Genomic DNA, 13,398 nt, shown 5'->3' with positions numbered 1-13,398 from the left:
TGTAGAGTAGCACTTGTTGTTTGTCATTTCTCCGATCACAAATGCAGACATGGTTTTATGTTTAGGCGGCGCGATGCAATGCAACGCGTAAAAGACAGTACAAGTCATTATCAGTGTTGGGGGTAACTCATTACAAGTAATGCGAGTTACGTAATCAGATTACTTTTTTCAAGTAACTAGTAAAGTAACGCATTACTTTTTTAATTTACCAGAAAATATCTGAGTTACTTTTTCAAAAAAGTAATGCCAGTTACTTTGTTTTCCCATTTATTGACTGACAAGTCTCCTGTCCCCATATTGGGAGAAATCGGAAGTGCAGAGGAGTTGTGTGTGCTTTGTGAACATGATGTTACTGTAGTTCTAGACTAAATGTGAATGTGCATTAATTCATCCCACTCACAAAAAACAGATTTAGTATTCATCAAAATGAATTAAAACAGTGAAATGCAAACTCAGAATATGATGCAAACCTGCAATAATTAAATATGTTAAATAACACAAATGTATCTAATCCCATTTTATTAACCAATGTCTTTGCTGTTGACCTTTGATGATCCAGTTCAACCATACTAATAAGCAAAAATGACTTTAGAGAAACTAACAATTGTGCTTTGTTTTTTTATTGCTGAAGAGTGTTTCTTCTCCTGCGTTCTACTGTACAGACGTGAATTTACTTTTTCTTCAGCCTGAGGGTTATTCATTACACTTTTTGGTGTGAAAGGGCTTTTACATTTGCTATAAATAGAACTTCTTATATTAAAAACAATCAAGCCCTGCTTATATTTAAAAAGTAACGCAAAAGTAATATAACGCATTACTTTCCATAAAAAGTAACTAAGTAACGTAATTAGTTACTTTTTTAGGGAGTAACGCAATATTGTAATGCATTACTTTTAAAAGTAACTTTCCCCCAACACTGGTTATGTATTTTCTAAATCAATTTATAAATCAATTTCTTATGCTGTACATATTCATAATTAATTATATAAAAGTTTAATACAGCTTTTTAAATCTAGTTTTCCCCCATACATTAAAATGTGTCCTGTTTAATTTTATTTATTTATTTTTTCTGAGCAAAAATAATGACAATGACATATTTTACCATGATTTACAGAAGTGTAGCAATAGTTCATATACCAAAACATATTGTCAGGCATATTTAGAAGAAGAATCATTAGATGACATTAATAGACTCTATTTAAGGATTGCAGAACAGCCCCCAAAAACTGATTAACTGCAATGTTAAATCTTTATCAGTCTTTGCCACTATCCTTCAAACTATAGGTTTTACTCATTTGTCAGCAAGAAGTTTTAATAATTAAAAATATAATAATTTTGTATGATCACTTTTTCCTTTTATATATTTTAATATGTACAGTTCAGAATAAGAACGTTTTAATTTTTACGTAAATACATTATGCTGAATGATGATGGAACAACACCCATATTTTGATTTTATTTTCACAAAAGTTATTTTAAACGTTAAAGCAGGGGTGTGCGATATATATCTTCTATGATAATATCGTAATTGTTGTTTAAACAATATGCGATTTGACATTGAGTATATCGCAAAAACCAAACAAAAACACAGCGAGAGTGAGCGCGCGCGCACTACGTGATGTAGGTCAGACTACTGCGCGTGCGCATTTAGATATCACGTTTTCACTGCGTGATTTAGTCTATTAAAATACATTTAAAATTCCCCCAACATTCAAGATAAGGAGGCAAATATGCCCCCGTATGACTTGTGTCGTTTATATTTATATAATCTGATATAGTTAATATCACACGAATAGTGACGTTTTTCTCCAAATATCTGCACGGTTGCCAATGTGATATTGATTTGATGAACAGAGGCCCGTTTCAGAATGGAGGTTAAGTGAAAACTCTGAGTATGTTAACCCTGAAATGAGGGAAACTCTGGGTTTTCCGTTTCTCAATGGGAGGCTTGTCAAACCAGAGAAAGCAGGGTAAGTCAAACCCGTTTCTGAAAGAGAGGTAACTTATACTCAGAGTCAGTTACCATGGTAACTTACTCTGTGAACCTAACCTGGTCGGGAGCAGGTTTTCTTCGTTAAACCCAGAGTTTCTTTCGGTCTCCTCCCCCTTTATAAAGCGTAAGCGATGTTTAAATACCTCATTCATTAATTCACGCTGCAAAAAAAATGCATTTCTTAGTATTTTGGAGTCTAAATTAAGTGCATTTTACTTAAAACAAGAAAAATAATAGTAATGCAAATGGAAACAAGATTATCTTTCTTACCCCATAGGTAGATAATTTGCTAAATAAGAAAAATACACTTAAAAGACTAGGAAATACCTTATGTCATTTTTCTTATGTAGAAAATGCATTTTGAGTTAAGAATCTTTAGATATTTTGACTGGAAACAACTAGGCAGAAATACTAAGTAAGAAAATATTTTTTTTACAGTGCAGGTACATTCATTCATTACACATATTTTCATCATGCAGACACTGTGAAAGTGACAAAAACCTCTTATACTGAATCCTGTAGATGAGGAGGCTACATTAAATCATAGGGAGTTACATTTACATCGGGAGAGGATTATTTAGACTTTTTTTTTGCCATATCTGCATGCATATTTATTTGAGCGGTACCATTTTTAAATGGTAGTTTTCTATATAACATCAGGGATTTAGAGCACATTAGTAAGGCCGCTGTATGCAGAGCGGTAAGGAAAGTGTCTCTCTCTCTCACGCTCTTTCTTATAATATTTGTGTAGTTTTCTGAACACAAACCCATCGAAAATTAAGCTGAGAACTGTATGAATTCGAAGGATGCCAGATGGAAGGGTAGTTTGAGATATATGCCGTAACCACCACCACAGCTGTTAAATTTATTTGGTCATCTTTATTTCCTACAAATACAAAAGCAACAGTTAATATTTTTCCTGTTGGATTTTAATATTCTTCCAACACTTGGTATTGTGGCCATCTCCTCTTCATCTGTTCTTCATTATTTTGCTAGCCTTCTTGCTGTTGGCTGAGTAGAAGTCAAATGTTAATTTCATTACTCTAATTAAGAAATGCAACAGTTTGGATTAGAGAACATTTAATTATGTGAAAAGAGCATTAAACTATGTGGAAAAAGCTGCTGTTGCCGTGGTGAATCATAATTTCGGAGCTCCATTGATCATGGCTTTTCATAGTCGTGGTGCACGCGCTAAACTCAGAGTCAGCCTACTCAGAGTCGATTAAACTAACTCAATTCAGCTGTTCTGAACCTGAAAACACAAGAGTTTCCCATCTCAGGGTAAGTCAACTCAGAGTTCAAGTTTCAACTCCGAGTTGGTTAAACCTCCTTATTGAAACGGGACCCTGCTCAATAAACAACTTTTTTTTTTTTTGCTGTATTTCGACAATGAAAATAGTTCCAAACAAAGCCACAGCAGAACTGTTTTGCGTCTCTGAGCAGCACACGCCGGTGTTTCGTTACTGAATCAATCAGCCGTTTGATCGAATCGGTTTCATGAATGATTCAACGACTCACTCATGCAGTGATTTACCGCCACCTACTGGCGATTTTAGGTTTATATTTAAAGTATATTTTGTTGATTTCATTTGGTTGGTAACAGTCCTATAGTGTCTAACTATTTGAATTTACTGATTAAATGTAGGAATTTACATACATTAATTAGGTTAGAAAAAACTGGCCTTATAAAAGGTTAAAATGCCCATAAAAAGAAAAAGAAAATCAATGTAAACTTATTGGAAAAGTTCATTTCAGTTACTGCTGCAAACGAACCAACTCACAGAATATGAAGAATATCAAAAGCTTTGGGAGTCAGCTGTCCACGGCAGTCCTAAACCTGCCAAAATACCAGCACAATAACATACTCACCAAAATATTGTCTAATTGTCGTTATCGACAAAATTCCAGAAAATATTGTGATATCTTTTTCTTTTTTTTGTCATTATTGCACACCCCTAGAACACTTTAATTGAATTCTATGTATATAAAATCACTTTGTAAATTTAATTTGATGCAGATACCAAAATGGGTGTGTGTGTGTGTGTAAATAATATCATTTTATTTTTCAAATATAACATAACGGAATGTTATGTACAATAATTAGAATAAAAAATATGTGAGCTATAATGAGGAACTCACCCTTCAAAGGGCCTTGGAAATAATCTTAAAGCTACATTTCAGGAAAGCATGCCACTAAATTGCAGCCAGTTGTGTCTTGTGTGCTTTATTTAATTTATTTTTTTAAATTTATTTATTTGCTTGTTATAGAACACATTATTTATAAGGCTTTTACCTACAAATGATTTGAACAGCTCTTAAAAATCAATAATTGTGCAGACTATAATCGCATGACTAATAATCATGTCAGGTGTTTATTAATAAGTGTCTTTCATTTCGATAATTACATTGTTCAAACACTCCTGTCAACAGACCTTCAGTACTGTTTTTCGTCTCGGCCTGTACTTCCAGTTCTCGCCTTTAGGTGACCGTCTGGTACAGACTCAGTTTTTCACTCCTGTTGTTGTGTTCTTTTAGGAGTGCGAGAGCGCGCGAGAGAGCAGTGTGTTCGTGAGACGTGCGAGGCTGCTCTTCTGCTGACGCTTCATCCTCGTTCTTCTGTCACAGTCATCCTGCAGGTCATCCACGATGATGGCTCTGTATCCTAAACACCAGCAAAAAACTATTGCTAATGTGTGTTAAATTAAGAAAAGGGTATATGTGATGCGTCTATATTATTTGTGTAATTATTAATATTATTTGTGACTGTATTATTATTCAAAATATGAGTGTGATGAGCATATTCATACGTTCTTAGGGAAACGTTGCTATATACAACGCTGTACCACAATGGAAAATGGTCAAAAAAAGTAGTTTTTCTATAAAATTATGATTTTCTTTTCTATTTAAATGCACATTTATTTTAGAAATTGATAGATTTATATACTCTGAACTCATGCAAACCAAAAAATAAGTAGATCCCTATCATTTAAGCTTCACTGAAGGCTAACTCATCCTCACTCTCATCACATGGAAGAACTAACTCTGCACTCTTCCTATTGGTATTTCCGTAGAATATTGCTGCATTCATTTTCTGCAAAGAAGAAATAATTTTGTTGTTTATACATAAATACAACTATACTACAATAAACACTTCAAATAAATAAATAACTGCAATCATATTATTGATGCTATTATCTATACAAAAAAAATCCCAATGGGGAAATACACTGGTACAGTGTTGCCATATGGAAACATTTTCTCAATTTACTGTACATTTTCTCAATTTATTGTAAAACTATATTACACAGTTAAATTGTGAATAAAAATATCTAATTTACTTAACAAAGATGCTGCAAAAAAATTCCCCTTGAGAAGAGGCGTTTAGAAATGAGGTTAATAGAGCAATTTCTGGAGCACTTCAACAGGTGCCTTCCGTGTGAGGGTGAAAGAGTTTTGGACGGACATTCAAATGTCATGTGACTTAAAAACAGCACATCATTGTCTACCTTAAGGCCTGCCCTTTTAATTCCCATCGTGCAATACATTGTTTTTTTTTCCAGAATAACAAGAAAATGAGTCGAAATTCATTCTTGCCAAATGGCAACTCCGTTCCATAAAGAGTTATGAACGTATCAACGTTTACACACAAATATTAAATCATCATATTACAATAATTTCTGAAGGATCATGTGACACTGAAGACTGAAAATTCAGCTTTGTCATCACAGCATAAGAGATCTTTTTCAAAATCACAAAAAATTGTACTGACCCCAAACTTCCACATTACTGTTGATTTGTTTTTTCTGCCCCATTTTCTTGCATTCACACTTTGTGTCCTTACAGTATGGGTCCTTATCTAACTGTCAGCTGCTGTCGTGCTGCCTGAATGCGGCCTGTATGGCTCTAATGGATGCCGGGCTGCCCATGAGCCACCTTTTTTGTAGTGTGACCTGTGCTATTAGCAAAGAAGGCCAGATAATCATTGATCCCACGGCTCGGCAGGAGAAGGTACACCGCACTGGCACTTCCTGACACAAACTATAGCGCACAGGTTAAGCTCTTGATCTGTCTTTTATGTTTTCTTTTCCAGGAATGTCGAGCGTTGTTAACATTTGCTATTGAGAGCGTTGAGTGCAATGTTTTGATGTCATCAACCACAGGCTCTTTTTCAGTCCAGGAGGTGAGATCGAATGCAGCATTTCATTCTTGCGTGCGATTCGTTGCTCTGTTTGTGGCGATGATACATAGGTGCTTGTGTATGTTTCATAACCTGCTTGAATTTTCTACAAGGCAATGACATAAATGTGTTTTCTTCCTACACAGCTGCAGCAGTGCATCGCAATCAGTCAAAAGGCTTCTGAACAAATCTTCCAGTTTTATAGGGATTCTGTCAAACGGCGATATTCAAAGATAAAATAAAACACGCTTATGATTTTTTACCTTGAGTTTGCATCATTCTCTCACTAAATAAGAATATGAATAGGAGCTGTGTGTGTGTACACATTTTGTTTTATTTACAGTGAATTATATTGTGCACGATTTTTTGACTTAATTATCATTGTATATGCATGCATATGCAATGATAATTAAGTAAAAAAAAAATATATATATATATGTATATGTGTGTGTGTGTTATGACCCTACCTACATGCTTTTACCCACAAAGCTTTACAGAACAATTGTTGGACTCCAAGATGGTATTTTTATCATTTCAAGATTTAATTTGCTAGCTCACACCATATTAATTTGCATAATATTTTGTGTTTGGAGCCGTAATGAAAAACAAAGTGTTTTTATGCTGTGCTAATAATTAAAAAAAAATGAAGAGATGTACTATAAATAGCCGTATTGCTACCCAGGTGTTGTAGTTTCTGTCCGTAAATAGCAGCAAAAAAAAAAACTCAATAGAGTCATATTAAGTAAAATAGACCATAATGCTGCTTTTTTTTGTGTAACCCACCCAAAGCACGTTTGAACTTAAAATAGCAATTTAAGACCACTGCCTTGGGAACCGTAGCTTTCGAAATGAAAAAGTGAAAGAGATTTCCATTAGACTGTGTAAGCTGGGTCAGTGAGAAAATTACTTAGTATATTAATATGCATTATCATTAATTGCTGTTCACCGTAGTTGTGCTTGATCTTCCATTTAGTTCCTCTAGAGTGTAGATGTGTATTGTAACGAGTATCATTAAAACATTTAGGCTCTTTCCACAACATCACTGCAATTGCAAGTATTAAAAAGGCAAAGCCAAATTAAAGTTTCAATCAAGTGCATTTATTCATTCATAACAGTTACCTTCAAAATTTACATACACATTTACACAAGATTAATGTAGAGGAGGAATAGAATAATGACAGGAGAGGATTCCTCTGGTCTGTATTCCTGTCCTGAGACTCGACCGCATGGTGCTCTTCTGTGATCCCACACAGGCAGTGATAGCTTACCGGAGGGGGCTGTGCTATCGCTCCTCTCCTCTGCTCGATGGGGCAGCTTGTTGTAGAAGTAATACATGATTTCTTACCATGATGTGACCCAATTTCTAACTGCGGGGAGCTCGAAGGGCACCTGCCAAGGCAGTTCATGCTGACCGCTGTTTTGCGGCTGTAATCTTTTGAACAGGGCACATTTCAACATATAAATCGCATGTTTTCTGATTGTAGTACCATGGACTTTCTCCATAATGTACACTACCATTCAAATATTTGGGGTCAGTAAGATTTTTTTATGTTTTTGAAAGACTCTTACGCTCACCAAGGCTGCATTGACTTTATTAAAAATACTGTAAAATCAGTAATGTGAAATATTATAACAATTTAAAATAAATGTTTTCTATTTGAATATATTTTAAAATGTAATTTATTATTGTGATGGCAAAGCGGAATATTCAGCAGGCACTACTCCAGTCTTCAGTGTCACATGATCCTTCAGAAATCCTTCTAACATGCTGATTTGCTACTCAAAACCTTTTAAAATGTTGAAAATAGTGCAGCTTAGTATTTTTTTGTGTGTGTGGAAACTATTAATACTTTTTTTCTTTGATGAAAAGAAAGTTCAGAAGAATATTTATTTAAAGTATAAATCTTTTATAACATTATAAATGTCCTTACTGTCAATTTAACAAACCCTTGCTGATTTTATTTATTTATTTTTTTTTAAACTGACCCCAAACTTTTGAATGATTGTGTATTGTATGTATTTCAGGCTTTTATATATCCACTCTTAAAAATAAAGGTGCTTCACGATGCCATAGAATAACCTTTTTGTCTAAATGGTTCCATAAAGAACCTTTAACATCTGAAGAACCTTTCTGTTTCACAAAATGTTCTTTGTGGCGAAAAAAGGTTCTTCAGATTATAAAAAGGTAAGAAAGAGATGGTTCTTTAAAGAAAGTTTGACTGAATGGTTCTTTGTGGAACCAAAAATGGTTCTTCTGTGGCATCGCTTGAAGAACCTTTTGAAGCACCTTTATTTTTAAGAGTGTAGTTTAGTGTAATGTTAACAGTTAACCAGTCAAATTTGCTAAGTAAGTTTATAAACTAATATCCTGCTTTAAAAAGGTAGTGCCATTAATTGTACATGAATGCAGATGGATTTGAAGGTGTGAGAAATGCGATGAAATGGGTTTCATACACAGATACACTTCCTATAGTAGCACTTCAGTCAGAGCGTTGTGTTTGGCACTGCTTGTCGCTCGCCTCTGAGGTTATCAAAGCGAAATGTAGGCTCACAAAAGGGATTTAAGTATAGAGAAAGGGCTACAACAAAATAGAGTGCCCAATGGTCGAAATGTCACTGACAGTTACTTGAGCTTCCTACAAGTACTTTTTTACTACAGTTTTGAGTTTCCTTTATCACAGAATTCCCTTTTAACCTATGGATTCCATTATCTCAAGTGCATGCCTTCAATCGCATGAATGCAGCTTCAAGTTAATAACTGCCCAGGCAATCAAATACCCCTTATTTCATACCTACAAATTGTACATGTTATATGCTCAGTTATTCATCATGAATATAAATTAAGATCTTACAGATGTTTACATCCCTGCAAACTCAACACCTTTGGGCGAAACTGAATGTATCTTTGAAGGGAACCGACTGTCTTCAGAAAGTTTCGATGGCATTTTCTTTTCATCCTCTGTATAATGTCTAATACTATGGTGTTTAAAAACACACATCTGCTGTGTGTACAGGGGTAACCACTGTATTTCTGCTTTTCCATAAGCGGCACCAGTGCTGTCAGAGAGCTGAATTTGAATTTTCATTCAGCCTGTTTGCCGTTTTTGTTCAGAACAATTATGTTTAAAATAAAAACTAATAAATGGTTTAAAGGCTGAAATAAGGTTTAGCATTTTATAAGACTTTTTGTCAAAACTTATATTTGAACTGTAAAGCTGTTTGAATCATTGTTTGTATGGTCCTTTTTACATGTAACCATAGACATTTGTGTTGTTTCAAAACATCTTTGCTACATAAACAACATGCAGTTCTATTCAAATATCAGAATTTTTTCAAAATTATTTCAACTGCTGGGATTCATGAAAATCCTAATTTCTTAAGATAAAATCTTAAATTTGTAAAAAATTTTCCTAAATGCAATTCTTGTTGAATACAGGGCCATCCTTAGCTGACGCGGGGCCCCCCTCGGTCGGTCCGTTCACCGCGGGGCCCGGTGCAACCGCACCAGTTGCACCCCCCCAAGGACGGCCCTGGTTGAATAATTCAATTTTTTAAAACATAGACGTCTGATTGAATAGTGGTTTATGCTGAAGATTTGCTGATCAACTCAACACCTCAAAGACAATCGCAGATTACTGAAATAATCGTAATTATCAGAATAATGTTTTAATGCTTAATACTTGAAATGACCCAAAAAATTCATTAAACATCTGCATACATATTTACTTATCACATTTACGATTGTTTTTAAGAACATTTTCAGGAATTCTAATTATTCTTAAGTTTTTCCTTTAGAACAATCATAAGAAATGTTTTGGGAATACAAAATATTCTTAACTTTATTCTTAAATTAGAGGAAAGAGAAAAAGAAAATAGCAGTTAAGAAAAGTTGTATTTTTTAATAATGTTTGGTGAATCTGGCCCGATTCCTGCTTCATCATCATTTTTGCCATTTTTCCAGAGTTTGCAGGCATGGTTTAGCTGAATCATATGAAATGTCTCCATACAGTTTTGTTGGTACAGTAGGTGGAGAGTCTACATTTATGAAGCTATGAATAGGATCCTGTAGGAGAAGCTTCGCATAACAGCATGACTCTGCAGCGTATATGTGTGTGTTTCCCTCATCGCATTGAACTTTTGTCTGCATATTTGTTATGCATCCTCATATTTACAGAATCTGTCTGAACTTGCACTTGTTTTCTATCTGACATTTTCCAATAGAGTTCTAAAGTCATTTACTGTGGTGTTTTCAATTTGGAGAGTGGTTCAATGACCAGCTTTAGAGCTCAGATAGAAAATGACCCAGTTTGCTGGAGTCATGTGTCTCGGAGGGCACGTCCTGCTGTTTCACAGCCAAGTCCGTTGTGATCTCCTGATCTCACAGTCCTTGTCTTGTTCCCTTCTAACAAACCCTTAGGCCCCAATCACTCCCTCCCCTGCCAACTTAGACACAAGTGCCAAGACAGAGCGCAGGTCTCTCTTTCTGAATTGGGTGTCATATTTTTTTGACCCAAATACAAACATTTCAGCTGAAACTACCCTCTTTCCAAATGTAGTGATTTACATTTTTTAATCTAATATTGCAGCTGTGAACTGGCAGAAAATGTTACAAAGGTGGCGTCTCTGCCAAACTAATGTGCTTATTACAGGTGTAGATGAATGTAAGTATATAAGGAGCAGCGGTTTGTGTAATTAGGAGCCAGGGAGGTGCGTTTCTGGAAGAATTGAGAGAGGATACCGATGCAGTAGTCTTTAAGGTGGTTTCCCGGACAGATAGGAGATCAGGGCAGCGATGGCGCAGATGTAAGTGATGATTCCGAACACGATTGAAAGGATAGAGAGCCACAGAGCCTGACGAGATGCCGCACTAGCACCCTGGAAATCTCCTTGTGCTGATGCTTTGTTCGTCTGAAGTGGAGAGAAGAGAAGGTAAACAGTTGCATTAATCATAGTGAATGATGGACGTCCCTCCGCTCTCTTGAGATTGTTTACCGTATGACTGCAGTGATTCGCTTTCGCGTAGGATCGGTCAAAGGCGTGCGTATTTTCCATCATTACACTACCCTCTCTTTTATTCGTTTCTCTTCTCCTTTCAACTTTGATCCCCTCACTTTAGACAGCACCTCATGCTCTATTGGAAATCAATCACCAGAGACCTCTCATTATGACACTAATTAAAGTCTGAATGAAATCCATTGATCAGAGTCTTGTCAGCAATCGTCTGCAGTGCCACCTTCACTGAAAACAGGCTTGAAGAGAATAAAGTTGCTTCAAGTTAACTAATCCTAAAACAAACAAACAAACACAAAAAACACCTTATTTAAAGGTGGCCAATCAGATTACAGCTTTCCAGATTGATAAGAAGCTTTTTTTTTTGAGTTTTGTATTTGATGTACATCAGGCGATCAGCAAAGGGTATGTAGGTTTGTCTGAGGATGAGACAAAGCTGAATAATTCAAGTGCCTTGACTTGTGTTATTCTTATGTGTGGCACTTTGATTCGCTGGTGGCATAATCCTGCAAATCTCAGTGTAATCCTCCCTGAACCCTCATGTGTAATTCCATAATGTCCAAACTCACTCACTCACTCCAGAGCGCTTGTCTTTACTGCTAATCTCTGCCACTTTTAGTCCAACTGACCTTTTGCCATTTAGACACAGAACTATCAACAGGTCTTATGTATGCTTAGTCTGCAGTGTCGGGGAAAGTTACTTTTAAACATAATGAATTACAATTTTGCAATAGAAAAGTATTGTGTTACTTAGTTTCTTTTTATGGAAAGTAATGCATTATGTTGCTTTTGCGTATCAGATCTTTATAACTCAGATATGTCGTTGTAAATTTAAAAGTAATGTTACTTGGAAAAAAACTAATCATATTATGTAACTTGCGTTACTTGTAATGCGTTACCCCAACACTGGATATCTGTCTGCCTAGATATCAAAATGTATTTAACCAGACTAGATGTGATGTTATAATCAAGCAGTATGGAGCACTGCTGCAGTCTTCTAACAGACTTCTAAGTGTATGATTTATGGGTTGTGTCCTTTTTCTTCTCTTTTTTTCTTGTCCTTTTCATTAGTTGGCATTGCAGTCTGTTTTCTCTAATGTATCATCTGCCATTTTCATAATATTTCACTGAAAGACATGAATGACACTTCTGTATTTGAGCGGTATTGATATGCAGACATTGTTGTTTAAACAACTAGAATTATATATTTACAATATAATGACAGTGATTGGCAGTGGCGCCTGTAGCTGTACAGCTGTATGCACTGTGCGTTTCCATGCAAATATTTTAGCAGTCATTATGTGCTGTTAGGGGGAAGTCATGTCCTAATGGTTAGAGAGTTGAACTTGTAACCTAAGGTTGTGGGTTCGAGTCTCGTACCGGCAGGGATTGTAGGTGGGGGGAGTGAATGTACAGCGCTCTCTCCCACCTTCAATACCACGACTGAGGTGCCCTTAAGCAAGGCACCGAACCCCCAACTGCTCCCTGGGCGCCGCAGCAAAAAATGGCTGCCCACTGCTCCGGGTGTGTGTTCACTGCTGTGTGTGTGCACTTTGGATGGGATAAATGCAGAGCACTAATTCCGAGTATGGAGCCATATTTGACCACATGTCACGTCACTTTTAAATGTATGTCCCGTATTTCTGACAATTGAACCAGCCATGCCAATAATTTGTGAATTAGTCATTCTTTTCTGTCAATTATTTCTTTTCAGTGAATTGGTAGAACGTGTTTGTCTTAAGTGTGTCACATTCGTTCGGACCACTCTCTTAATGAATAAACTGAAGCTTAAATAACTTAAATAAAAGTGTACTGTTTAAGAGGTAACTGAGAAAATGTAGCTAATCCTGTGTGTAGTGAATAAATGAATAAGCGGCTGTTCACACTGAAAGTGTTTTTGTGTTCACCTACACTGTTTCTCAGTTGTTTTCCTGTTGAATATGCACTAGATTGATTGATTGTTTCTTTTCTTTTTTTTTGCCATTATCAGGTTAACATTTTTAAAAACACTTTGATCTGCTGGTGTACATTACTCTCATCTGCTGGTGTACATTACTCTCGCAGTTCGTTTGGTCCAAAGAGTCTTATATAAGTCTTAGAAGTGCATAGGCTACATAGCTACATAAATGCTAGACATACTCAAGAAAATTAAAACTTCTCTCAGAGTTAAATTTTTCACATGAGTATATATTACTTAAAAAAAAAAAAAAAGGTGTTT

General features: G+C 35.7%; 2 protein-coding genes across 4 annotated transcripts in view; one reads left to right on the top strand and one right to left on the bottom strand.

Moving 5' to 3' along the window:
• The window catches only part of LOC107758234 (exosome complex component RRP46-like), an 18,778-nt gene extending 12,330 nt beyond the window's left edge, over window positions 1-6,448 (top strand). For both annotated transcript variants that reach the window (XM_016575913.1, XM_016575914.1), the window contains exons 3-6: window positions 4,529-4,650; window positions 5,861-6,001; window positions 6,084-6,173; window positions 6,317-6,448. In XM_016575913.1, the coding sequence (XP_016431399.1) occupies window positions 4,529-4,650; window positions 5,861-6,001; window positions 6,084-6,173; window positions 6,317-6,412 (449 nt within the window). In that variant the 3' untranslated portion in view covers window positions 6,413-6,448. The remainder of the gene's footprint in view (window positions 1-4,528; window positions 4,651-5,860; window positions 6,002-6,083; window positions 6,174-6,316) is intronic.
• A 3,619-nt stretch (window positions 6,449-10,067) lies between these two features.
• LOC107758240 (transmembrane protein 91-like) overlaps window positions 10,068-13,398 on the bottom strand; it is a 28,532-nt gene continuing 25,201 nt past the window's right edge. For both annotated transcript variants that reach the window (XM_016575928.1, XM_016575929.1), the window contains exon 4: window positions 10,068-11,078. In XM_016575928.1, the coding sequence (XP_016431414.1) occupies window positions 10,923-11,078 (156 nt within the window). In that variant the 3' untranslated portion in view covers window positions 10,068-10,922. The remainder of the gene's footprint in view (window positions 11,079-13,398) is intronic.

This window comes from Sinocyclocheilus rhinocerous, unplaced genomic scaffold (assembly GCF_001515625.1).
Source record: "Sinocyclocheilus rhinocerous isolate Xijiao unplaced genomic scaffold, SAMN03320098_v1.1 scaffold23, whole genome shotgun sequence".
NCBI classification, from domain to species: Eukaryota; Metazoa; Chordata; class Actinopteri; order Cypriniformes; family Cyprinidae; genus Sinocyclocheilus; species Sinocyclocheilus rhinocerous.
This window is presented reverse-complemented; position numbering and strand designations above follow the sequence as displayed.